The sequence below is a fragment of the Felis catus genome, chromosome A1 (assembly GCF_018350175.1).
Source record: "Felis catus isolate Fca126 chromosome A1, F.catus_Fca126_mat1.0, whole genome shotgun sequence".
Classification (NCBI taxonomy): domain Eukaryota; kingdom Metazoa; phylum Chordata; class Mammalia; order Carnivora; family Felidae; genus Felis; species Felis catus.
This window is the reverse complement of record NC_058368.1, coordinates 82,083,729-82,096,203: the sequence shown is the minus strand read 5'-3', so window position 1 is coordinate 82,096,203 and position 12,475 is coordinate 82,083,729. Positions and strand designations below refer to the sequence as shown.

The 12,475-nt window shown below is 47.5% G+C and overlaps 1 protein-coding gene and 1 long non-coding RNA gene across 2 annotated transcripts in view; one reads left to right on the top strand and one right to left on the bottom strand.

The window, feature by feature from the left end:
- CUL4A (cullin 4A) overlaps positions 1–12,475 on the bottom strand; it is a 46,491-nt gene that overhangs the window by 1,896 nt on the left and 32,120 nt on the right. The window contains exons 16-19 of the mRNA XM_023253394.2: positions 6,924–7,037; positions 5,793–5,898; positions 5,461–5,633; positions 1,245–1,397 (exon numbers count right to left, since the gene is read on the bottom strand). Of these exons, the coding sequence (XP_023109162.1) occupies positions 1,245–1,397; positions 5,461–5,633; positions 5,793–5,898; positions 6,924–7,037 (546 nt within the window). The remainder of the gene's footprint in view (positions 1–1,244; positions 1,398–5,460; positions 5,634–5,792; positions 5,899–6,923; positions 7,038–12,475) is intronic.
- LOC111560228 overlaps positions 1–12,475 on the top strand; it is a 26,293-nt gene extending 13,818 nt beyond the window's left edge. The window contains exon 2 of the long non-coding RNA XR_002741991.2: positions 9,646–12,475. This is a non-coding gene — a long non-coding RNA (uncharacterized LOC111560228). The remainder of the gene's footprint in view (positions 1–9,645) is intronic.

Here is a 12,475-nt window from a genome sequence, read left to right as displayed (position 1 = left end):
CACATCCTACTGGGTGGCACATTTTCATTGGTCTGAAAGGGGAATCTGGTAATGTCTCAGGGCAGCTTCATCCTTTGCAAGGACATCTGTCCCCAAGTCCTGTATTTCCTGCATGTGCTGCTGATGTCGTGTAACCACAGGTCCACAGATGACTGACGCCATAACAAGCGAGCCCCGCGAGGACGTCTCTGGCTCCGCCATGGTAGAAAGCACACTTATGTTGACATTTATGAGCAAGCTTCTCCCTTCAAGGGCACATTCCATCAAAAGGCCTAGCTTTCTATCAAGTGACGGATGGAGCATTCATGAAATGCAGTGAGACCCACGCGAGGTCCTGCCAGGGCAGAGCCGGCTGCTACAGCCACCGCATATGCCTCCCACCGGTCAGTGCTGTAACTGCTGGGCCTCTCGTCTGTAAGAGGGAAAGTGGGCGCTGGCTCTGGCCCGAGGGGGAAAGAAGGGTGTACACGGCAGGGCTGGGCGCCCACACCTGCGTGGCAGAGGACATGGCAGCCGCGTGCTCGCCCAGGGGAACACGGTGTCTGCTCACCCTGACTCCCTCAGTGAGGATGGAGGGCCGGCTGCTCCTCTGCCCAACGGGACCCCGCAGAACCAGGGAGCTTCACCCCACAGGCTCAGTCTCTGCAGGGCCAGGCCTCACGAGTCCCATACTTCCCAGGTGGACACGCCTGTTTTCAAGAGCTCTTCCTAACACTTCCCTACCTGGTCAGTGCTCCAAGTACAGCCAGGGCAGAAACCCTCCGGCCTAGAAACACGCAGGCACAGACAGGATTCAGGGTTGACTTTCTCATGCACAGAAATGAGGAGGTATCACCAAAACAGAAAATGCTCTGGAGCTTGTCAGTGCTGAATAAATGAGCAGCTAGTAGGACTTCCCTGCAATCACAGGGCATGACCTGAATAGCCACCCCACTGAGAAACCCGCCTGGAGCTACAGCACCTGCCCCAGCCCCCTCCCCCTCCTAACAAGGTGTCAACGTCTCTGTCGGTGGCAGATTTGGGGCCTCTAGTTCCTGGGACGGTTACAAAGAACATTTGGGATAAAAACCCTACTGTCCCTACTTGCCAGTTTTTTGACATTTGGTGTGCACACACAGGCAGATTTCTGCAGTAAATGATCACCTGTAATGCAGGACAAATGATTCTAATGTGTTAGGAACTGAACATGCTTTTTCAATGTTCGGCGCAGTACTTTAAATTTAATTAAGCTAATGTGCATTTACCTTTACTGGAAATTTCAGCTGATTATACAATTCAGAAACTAGAAGGTTATGACCAAGAGTCTTTCTCATCTTCATTATTCTGACGATAGCAGCATCAATCTGATATTGTCTGTCCTGAAACACTCTCTCAGTGGTGCTGGCTTGTTCCTCAATCTGCACACAGACACACACACAAGTGAAGTGTAAAGATACAGTTGGGTGTTATTTCATATTGTTGAGTTTAATGGGAAACTTTTTTCTTATTTGAGAGAGAGACAGAGGGAGAGAGACAGAACACTCGAGCACAGGCAGGGGAGGGAGAGAACCTGAAGCAGGTTCCACACTCAGCACGGAACCTGATGCAGGGCTTGATCTCAGGACCGACTGTGAGATCATGACCTGAGCCGAAATCAAGCTGGATGCTCAACCAACTGAGCCACCCAGGCACCCCTGATAAGAAAATTTGATGCAAAGAAAGGCCAAACATTGGGTAAATCCTATTCTGTTATGCATTTTTATTTGTTCTAGCAAAACCTAGAATAGCCCAACTTCAGTACCAAAGCTTGAAAAAGAATGTAAAGTTACATTCCCCTCATAAAAAAGCTACAAAACACTATCAACTGTATATAATCCTGGATTAGATCCAGTAGCACAGAAGAGAAAGCAGAATAAAACACAATAGCTACCAGAGTTTATTCCAGAAATGCAAGCTTTGCTCAGCATCAGGAAACCTAGGAATGGAATGAATTTCATCACAGTTGTGTTGAGGTCACAGCGATTATGTGATCTCTTGACAGACGCCGCAAAGGCACAAAAAAACTGAAAACCTATCCTTGACCTAAAACAAATTAACGTACAAATAGCAATGAAAAAAACCCCACCCGAACATGATAAAAAGCTGTTACCAGAAGCAAAGCACAGCTCCTGATAACAACTTCATATTAGTTAACAGCAACCTACTGGAGGCCTGTTTGATCTACAGGAGACAGGTCTGTGCCTGCATGTAAGGTAAGTGAGTTTCAGAAAGGGAGAAGCCACGCTTCCATCGCACTTCCAAAGGGATCCACCACCCCAAATAGGTTAATGTTCCAGCCACTTGAGATAAAAAAAATCAGGAAGTGAAGAAAAAGCCTGGTAGCACCATTATTTCATACAAATGTGATTTTGAAAGTTCTAGCTGCACAGTAAGAGAACAAAAGAACTATAGCAAATTGGAGCAGACACGTGGTAATTATTTGTAGATAAGCTACGAATCCAAAAATCCGAGAAAATCAACTGAAAAACCATCAAAGCCAACGAGAATTTCGTGAAGTGGCTGGACACAGGAAGAGTACACAAAGGTAAATGGTGTTGATATATATACATACTGGCAATAACTGGTTACACATGTAAACAGAAAAGATCCCCTTAATAGGTGCCAGCATTTTATTCGCCCTTCTCGCTTAAAACCTTCAGTGGCTTCCCCAAATTCTTCATAGCTCTGACCAGTCTGTATATAACCTGTCTGTGGCCTGCCTCCTCAGGCCTCACCTGGCTCAGCGTGGCCTTCGGTGGGAAAGCCTTCCCTGACCCATGGTGTTGGACTGTGCTTTTGTCTCCTACCTCAAGTGTAGTAAGTTAAACAATGTGTAATCATCTGGTACCTGTCTGCTGAAAGTTCCTTGAAACCAAGATTTATAAGAATAAGTTATTATTCACGGATGAATTCTCAGTGCTTCAGAGGACCTATGCCTTAGTAGGTGCTTAATGAGTATTTGTTGAATCATCTAATAAGAAATATGCCAAGACTTTTAGTAGAAAACTCCCATGAAGAGAAGAGACTTATATTTATATATATACACAGATAAGAATCAGATTTAGTATAGCCAAAATGAAAACTGAAAACTATGTAATGCACTTTGAATAAAAAATGTTAATGTTCTTATTTGGAGGGCAAAGACACAATAAAATTATTCTCAAACTTACTGGGAGAATAAATTTATAGGAATGGGTACATTAACTAAAAGAATTTGGGTCCTGGATATGAAAGAGATCAATAGAATTTGTAGAAGAGAATTTAAAAACTGACTCGTAATATGTGAATTTAATATATAACAAAGGTGACAATTCAAATAAGTTGTCAGAGAACGGTATTTTCAATTCAGTTTTAGAATAGGAAGAGTAATTAGACTGCTTTTTGATATTAATTTCTACGTTGCTCAAAGAAAAACTTAAATGTAAAAATGAATAGAAAAGTACAAGTAATTTTAAAAAAAACATTGGGTTAGGGGCACCCGGGTGGCTCAGCCAGTTAAGCATCCGACTTCGGCTCAGCTCATGATCTTGGGTTCGAGAGTTCAAGCCCCGCGTTGGGCTCTGTGCTAACAGCTCGGAGCCTGGAGCCTGCTTCGGATTCTGTGTCTCCCTCTCTCTCTGCCCCTCCCCCACGCTCTCTCTCTCTCTCAAAAATAAATACTAAAAAACAAAACATGAAGAATTAAAGATCAGAAAGACATGATGTGCATAAGCTACTCAATGGCATAAAGATGCTCAAAGAAATTCAATCTAAAATGGCAATGAACTATCTGTGCCTGTAAGAACAGGGCGGGCAGAGGGAGGGCTGGCCCTCTTGTGAAACTGGACACTGAAATCTGGGAAGATCTGTCAGGCTTCCATTTGGAAAAGAGTGGCCAGACTAACAAAAGTCCACATTCTTTGACCCTGTAATTCCAGGGCAAAGATTTTATACTGAAGAAACAAGCTAATAGGTACACAGGATGTTTAATGTAATCTTATTTCCAGTAGAGATCGAAACCACCTGAATGCCTTTCCCCAAGGGTGCTGCCGAGCTCCTGAGGGACACAGGACCAACTACTCTACACCCGTGAGAAACCAAGTCCTGACATGGAAGCAGACCTACAGTAACAAGACCAGACTGCACAACGGCACATATAAATGCCATCTGCAGAGTGATCCCGTTACAGAAAAAACAAGATTAGACATTTACACCACAGGAAAAACCTGCACGTCGAAGTGGCAGTAGAGGTCATCTCCAGGGGACAGAGGTGACAGTCCCACTTTGAAATAAGAACACCTGGGTGGCTCAGTCGGTTAAGTGCCGACTTCGGCTCAGGTCATCTCACAGTTCATGAGTTCGAGTCCTGTGTTGGGCTCCGTGCTGGACAGCTCAGAGCCTGCTTGGGATTTTGTCCCCCCTCTCTGTCCCTCCCCTCCTTGTTCTCTCTCAAAAATAACATTAAAAATCAAGTAAAAGCACAAAAAGAATGCCTGTTTTCCCATATACTTGCCGACTCTAGATATCATCAAACTTTTAAACATTTCCCATGCTGACAGATGAAAAGTGGAGTATTATTTTATTAAAGTTTTTACTTATTTGAAAGAGCGGGGGCGGCTGGGTGGCTCAGTCAGTTAAGCACTGACTTCGACTCAGGTCATGATCTCGCGGGTTGTGGGTTCAAGCCCCGCGTTGGGCTCTGTGCTGACAGCTTGGAGCCTGGAGCTGCTTCGGATTCTGTGCCTCCCTTTCTCTCTGCCTCTGCTTATGCTCTCTCTCTCTCAAAAATAAACATAAAAATAATAAAAAAAAAAAAAGCGCACGCAAGTGGGGAAAGGGCAGAGAGTGAGAGAGAGGGAATCCCAAGGAGGCTCTGTGGGGCTTGGACCCATGAAATCACGAGTCTGCTGCTCGATGACAGAGCCCCCCAGGCAGCCCTGGGGTATTATTTTAACTTGAATTAAAAAAAATTACTGATGAGAATGAACATCTTTCATATACTTACTGATCTTTTGCATTTCTTTTTGTGTAATCTGAACTTCTTTTCCCACCGGGCTCCACCTGAACACTTCCAGGTAAGGGAGCGACCACACTCGACTGAGGGGGGTGAAGAAGCTGTGACGCTGCCCTGGTCTTGTCTGAATGGGTTGGTGCCTTCACAAGGCCTCTCCTCATTTACACGTCAGGGCCCACTGCCTCCCCCCTCCCCTGCGTGGCAGCACTTCAGGCTGCAAGGGCTCCCTTGTTCGGAAGGGCCTGAGGGTGGTGGTCCAGGACCTGCCCTGGACATGAGACACTTGAGAATGTCTTCGCTGCTACAAACACTCCAGTGGGCCTGTGACAGCCACCACCTCACCACCCCTCCCACGTTAAAGTGCTCTTACAAGACTTAGGAATTGACCGTACAAACGAATGAGTCCTTGGTAAGTACCCAGTGAGTGACACAAGAAAGCTTATACGTACGGTTTCCTTCATCTGGATCTGGTTGATCTTTATTCGAAACAGTTTGTGCTTGAACTCCCCGTTGAACATGAATGTGTCCCCGTCTTCCACCTCCTTCCCTTTGGGACTCTTAACCAGAACTCGTGCTTTGCCGCAGGCCAGGGACTGCAACGTTCTTCGCAGCTCACCGTCCTCTGGGTGGGGAGAGAATTGGGCACAGACTAGCACCGAAATGAGGACACGTGACAATGGTGAAAGACACCCCACACTCATGTGTGACGGGCAGAGACTGGGCTGATCTCTAACAACAAGGACACGCGGAGGCCACACAGTCACGGAGTGAGGACTCTTACCTATCCCTGTGGCCATTTTTATTTCTTCAAAGCTGAATCCGTCCCCTTCGTTGAACATGAGAAGCACCAGTGTCTGGAACAGGGACACCTGGAACTCCTTCTTCCCCTGAAAGAGCATGGGACGCACCCCGTGTAAACCTGTGAGCTCTGTGTGCAGGAAAGCGGCTGGGGTCTAGAGGGCTTCACCCCCAGGACCGGCCTCTCTGGGTGGAGGTGGGGAAGCATGGCTGCCCCACCTGGTCTGCAGAGGCAGGAGAGGATACATGCAATTTACATACGTAGTATCCATGCACATAGGATTTATAGGATACGTGCCTAGTGCATGGTAACAGCTAGCAAAGTAGTCATTCTGTAAATTTTTTGCTTGGTGTATACAACTGAATCTTATTTACAAAGCTGAAGTTAAACAGGAACATGCAGGCATTGTTTTGTGACCTGCTTCTTTCTGGTATCAAAACACCGTCTGCACTTTCCTCTTGTATAACGTCCCTTTTAGCAATAGCACCGCGACAAACGGGCTTATTCACTGCTCTGTGAAAACGTCTTATTATGATGCATTTCTGGAACTGGCACCAGTGTAACAAAGCCTGTGACTTTGGAGGCGGGAGATGTGAGACCAAAGCACGCTCTGTATGGCGCTGTTCCTCGAGGTTTTAGCCTTGACCAATCAGTACTCGAAATGTGGCATTTCACTGGACTGTAATTTGCAAATGTTTGGCAGAGAAATAGAGCAGGTTTTCAATGAATTTGATTTCTTAGTCTTGCTTTTATGAGTTGCCTCTTCACATCCTTTGCTTTCTTCTTTTTTTAAACCTGGAAGCTTCACACATTCCGGGTCGCTGCACTGATTTCTGTATCATTCCTATTCTAGCACATGTGCTGTTGAAGCGAGCACTCCTTTGCTCTTTTTTCAGCTAGGTAAATGCTTTCTATTTTTATTGACTTTTTATTGACTTTATTGATTGGAATATTAATCCTTCAGCTGTTTATTATCATTGACCAAGAAAAGGCAGTACGGAGTTATGCCGAATGACCTTTTCCTTTGTTTGTTACCAAAGATCAACCACAATTGAAAATATTCTATTAACATATTTATATGTTATTTGTCTATGAAACAGACAAAGAACTTACTTCTTTAAACTCTGCTTTTAAAACAGCATGGCCCAACGTGGTTTGCCACTGAAGTTTTCGACCACTGTGCTTTCCAAGATAGAATGTCTTAAATATTTCCTGAAGTTTAACCATCTGCCAAGCACAGGAAAACAATAAGTTTAATTATGCTAAACACCACACATCCAAAGAACCATATACTGCTTAATTTACAAAGCTTTCAAAATTTTTCACAGCTGAATGAAAACATCAGTTCTGTATTTTGACAGTGTTTCTTTGGATTATTCTGTTACCTGTGCAAATGTCTGCCACTCTGGCACACTGGGGTCTGCCTCCCACACGGGTGCTGCTTCAAGTGGTACTTAATGCACAGACAGGTTGTGTTCCTCAGTCTCCACAGCCCATGCTGTGGCTCCCCTGGCCAGTGGCACATGCAGTCAAGACCACAGAGACCATCTGCAGGCCCAGCTGTATCCTGCCAGGTTGTGGTGAGGCTGGGAGGGTGCTGGGAAGCAGGCTGTGGTGAGGCTGGGAGGGCACTGGAAAGCACCGGAGACAGTCTTGTATAGGAGGCATGACGTGCCACTGTTTCCATCGTTACTTTCTGGGAGGATTTCTCCTACCTTCTAAACTTTCTTGTGGTTCTTTTTTTTTTTTTTTTTTTTTAAATTTTTTTTGATGTTTATTTATTTTAGAGACAGAAAGAGCACAAGTGGGGGGAGGGCAGAGAGAGGGAGACACAGAATCTGAAGCAGGCTCCAGGCTCCAAGCTGTCAGCAAGAGCCCAATGCGGGGCTCAAACCCATGAACCATGAGATCATGACCTGAGCTGAAGTCAGGCACCCAATCGACTGAGCCACCCAGGCGCCCCTCGTGGTTCTTTTTTTTCAAGTTTATTTTTGAGAGAGAGAAGAGAGAGAGTGTTCTAGCAAGCAGGGGAGGGGCAGAGAGAGAGCAAGAGAATCCCAAGCAGGCTCCGAGCTGTCAGCATAGAGCCCAATGCGGGGCTCGAACTCATGAACCCTGAGATGACGACCTGAGCCGAAGTCAAGAGTTGGACACTCAACTGACTGAGCCCCCCCAGGCGTCCCTCTCACAGTTCTTTACTGCTGTGGTCTCACTCCTTTGAAGCCCCTCCTCCTTCTCCCGGTGTCCAGCCCTCCCCACCCATGGCCTCCTGCTTACAGACGGGTTCTGCTGTCTGACAGTGTTTCAGGGTGCATTTTCTGGTGTCCCGCACACTCCCTCTCAATTTGTTTGCTCGGTTCCCTCGACATTCTCACTGCTCTGCAGCCAGGATAGCCAATGGTCCGTGCTGCCAAATCCAATGGGTTCTTCTTATCAGGCTTCGATCAGAAATAGCTTTGTGAGAGGCGGCTTCCCTGCCTTCAGTGACTCATGGCTTAGACCCCCATGTCTTTGTCTCATGTCCCTTCCTTCCAAGGTCTCCTTGGTGTGTCTACCTTCCACCCCGGACACATGGGCGCCCTCAGGGTCCTGTGTGCCAGATAGTCTGCACTCTGCTCACTGCCCTGTCAGCATCCTTGGCTGCTTCCAAGTTCTTAGGATAAAGAGTCAAATTCTTGGGGCGTCTGGGTGGCTCAATCGGTTAAGTGCCTGACTCCTGATTTTGGCTCAGGTCATGATCTCACGGTTTGTGAGTTCAAGCCCACATGCTGATAGGGTAGAGCCCGCTTAGAATTCTCTCTCTCTCTCTCTCTCTCTCTCTCTCTCTCTTCCTCTGCCCCTTCTCTGCTTACGCTCAACCATGTGTGCATGCTTCCCCCGCCCTCAAAAATAAACAAACAAAAAAAGATTCTGAGGCGCCTGGGTGACTCAGTTAAACGTCTGACTTCGGTTCAGGTCATGATCTCACGGCTCATGAATTTAAGCCCCACGTTGGCTCTCTGCTGTCAGCACAAAACCCACTTCAGATCTTCTGTCCCCCTCTCTCTCCACCTCCCCAGCTCACATGCTCTTTCTCTAAAGTGAACAAATATTAAAAAGAAATAAAAATAAAGAGTAAAACCCTTCCAAGGCTTGCCAAGGTCCTGTCCTCCAGAACCACTGATTGCACTGGCCTGTCCTGTGTTCCCCCACTGGACGAGTACGCTGTGCTGTCTTCCTCAGGCTTCCGCCTAGGGACACCCCTCTGTAACCCCCTGGTCATCTTTAGAGCCCCTTCCTCACAGAGGCCTTCTCCAACTGTTCTTGGCTCTGAGGGCATTCATAGCGACTTGTGACTGTCCCCCTCTGGACAGAGAGCTCAGGGCATCAGCGAGGGAGCGAAGGCCCGCTCTCCCTGCCTGGGGCATCTGTCAGCTCCTCTGCGCTCTGTACAAGCGGTGCCTTTGGTCAGGATGCCCGTCGGCCTTGCATCTGCCCAGCAACCCCATCCTCACACTTCAGAATTATCACCCACACCCACATTCAACCACATCAGATTCCAGGCACAATTATCATTTCGTTTCTAAGTATTGTAGTATATATCCAAAAGACAACGACTCTTTCAGAAAACATATCTAGAGGCACCTGGGTGGCTCAGTGGGTTAAGCATCCAACTCTTGATCTCAGGGTCATGAGTTCAAGCCCCATGTTGGGCTCTGCACCGGGGGTGTGAAGTCAACTTAACAAATAATTTGCAAAAAAAGAAAACATACTTGGTGCTACATGACATTCAACCAATAAAAGCTAATAAGGTGATGAACTTCCTAAAAACTTTTTCCTTGTGATTAATTCCTAGGAGTGGTCATAATCATCATGGTAAGAGGACAGCAGCTAACACTGGGTGCTTATTATGTGCCAATTACAATCCCAGGCTCAAAATGGAACAGAGACCCACTCACATGTAAGAATGAGTATCGATAAAACTCTTAGCAGAAAACAGAGGTAAATTTTCAAGACCTTGGATGTGGCAACAGTTCTTAGATATGACAGCAAAAGTAACAACAGAAAACATATTGGACTTTACAAAAACTCTAAAATTTTGTGCAAAGAACACTATCAAAAAAGTAAAAAGATATCTCACAGAATGGGAGAAGATATTTGCCAATCACACATCTGATAAGGATCTAGTGCCCAGAATATACACAGAACTCTTAAAATTTAGCAACAGATAACACAAGTAAAAAATGGGCAAAGAACGTGCATAGAAAGTTCTTCACAGAAGAGCTACGGTGGCCAATAGGCACACGAAAAGATGCTTGACAAAATCATCATTCATTGGGGAAAAGCAAATCTGACCAAAACGAGATACCAATTCATACCCACGAAGATGGCTCCAATCAAAAACCAGAATAACAAATACTGAGGAGGATATGGGGAAACTGGAAGCCGTGTTGCTGATGGAAACGTTAACAGGCTGCAGCTGCAGTGGAAAACCAGCTTCTCACCTGCATCTCCACTCCTGGGTGTGTACCAGAGGCTCTGAAAACCAGGACACAGATTTCTGCACACTTGTGCTCACGGCAGCGTTATTCACAGTGGCCGAAAGGTAAACGCACCTTTCAAGTGTCCGTGGTCAGCCAGCTGGCCGGAGGGACAGAACTTGGTCCACACACACAGTGGAACATCATTCAGCCTTCACAAAGGAAGCACGATGTGGGCTACACGTTGTGGAACCCGCACGGTGAGTGGAAGAGGTCAGACACGGAAGGCCACCAAGTGTGACTGCAGTTATGTTAAAACCCAGAGCGGGCAAGTCCCGCGTTAGCGGGCCAGCAGGTGCCCAGGCTTGGGCACTGGAGCAGGAGTGAACACTCAACCCCACGGGGGCAGGGTTCTGTTTGCCACAATGACAAAGTTCTGCACTGGACGCAGGTGCCGCTCAGCTGTACGGCTTGAAATGTGAGCTGCAGTCCGTTTCCCCCATGGCTTCCTCCCCTGTGTTTACACTGTGGGCGTATTTTTACAAAGGCCAGTACAGTAAACCTTCAGCATCTCTTGCTAGACAACAAAAAAGTACCAGGAAACCACGAGGGCCAGTATAAGGACAGAGGAGCTGACAGGGGCTCCAGCAGCTGGATGGCAGACAACAGGGGCATCGGAGCAAGCAACCAGGAGTCCGCGAGTCTGTCCAGAGGAGGACAGAGACGGTCACTGCTGACCAAGGCGAAGTGGATCTGAGCAGGGATCGCCCAGCAGGAGAATCTGGTGGGGGAGAGGAGGTCCATACCACGTCCACGTACCTTCCCACAGATTACTTCAAAAGTACAACAGGAGAAACACTAACCACACAGAGAAGAAGCCAGCTAAAGCCTTAACCAACGACAACATGGGACACCAACAGACGGGGGCAAACGGACAGCAGGTACCTCCTGATGTGCTGTTGGCTGAGCAAATTGTGTGGGACCCTTGCTGGATGAGCCCAGTGGACATAATTCATGAAAACTGGTGTGCGGTTTTGGGATGCGTGAGCGTTAAGAAAGAAGAGGCTGGTGTAGCTGATACGGGGAAGGGGACCGGGGTAACTGTGGTGTGGGGCCTGGACGGTGTCTGGACAAAAGCAGAGAGGGCTCCCTCCCCCTGGGATAAAACTGTTACGGCAGTAATTGACTCGAGAGTGTCTCTGGGAGGTACCCACTAAAGTACTAGGTGCAGGAGGTATGATGTAGTCTCTCAAGTGCCAGTGCTGAAAACACAGGCAACACGTTCTGGGAATGCTTTGAACTATTCTCACAAAGTCTCTGTAAGTCTGAATCACCTCAAAATAAGAAGCAAACAAACTCAAAGTGCCACAAGAGACACACCCAGGATGGACCTGCCTGGCCCAGTGAGCGGGGTGAGGAAGTGACAGAGGGTTTTCTGGAGAAAGCATCTGGGGAGGGAAATCTTAACCAGCAGTCAAATGCTGAGGATGGATGGGGGTGGAGTGAGGTTTTCTGGAGGTGGCTCACTTTCTGGAGGTGGTTTTCTGGAGTGAGGTTTTCTGGAGGGGGGCACAGAAGCCCTGGAGAACGTGGGAACTGAGGGGGCATAGAGCCCGCAGGCAGCTCAGGACACAGTTGTGGCACCTGCAGACAGCAGTCGCTTGGGGAGGGAGGAGGGGACCGCAGCAATCTGGGGCGTCTGAGCCTGGGGACGTTGGTGCGTATGTGCTCAGGACCACGGACTCACAGGCTGGAGGCTGAGGGCCTGTGTGGGCTGAGAAGGGAGCTGATAGGCTCTGGGAACGTTAGCGTCTAGAGTAGAGGTGGAGGGCCCACAGGAGAAGACAAGTAACACGGTGCATCAACTGTACTTCAATAACCAGTTAAAACAAACCCAAAAAGGAGACAACCACAAAGACCAACCAGCAGAGTCAGAAACAGAAGAAAACCCTGAAACAGAGAGTCTTGGAAACGGAACAAACAGCCTCACGACAGGCTGTCTCCAGCCTGGGCTCCCAGGTGCCTTTCTTGGTCCTTTCTAGAAGGCCCTTGTCCCTGCTGTTTTCTTCCCGGCTCCACCCCAAACCAGCCAGGGGACACAGGCCGTCATGGTGAAATGCTGTTTTCCAGAGGCTATGAGGACCCTGCAGTTTTACTTCTGTGATTTAAAAAAACCTCTCATTAAATACTCCGTGACAGGCAGCA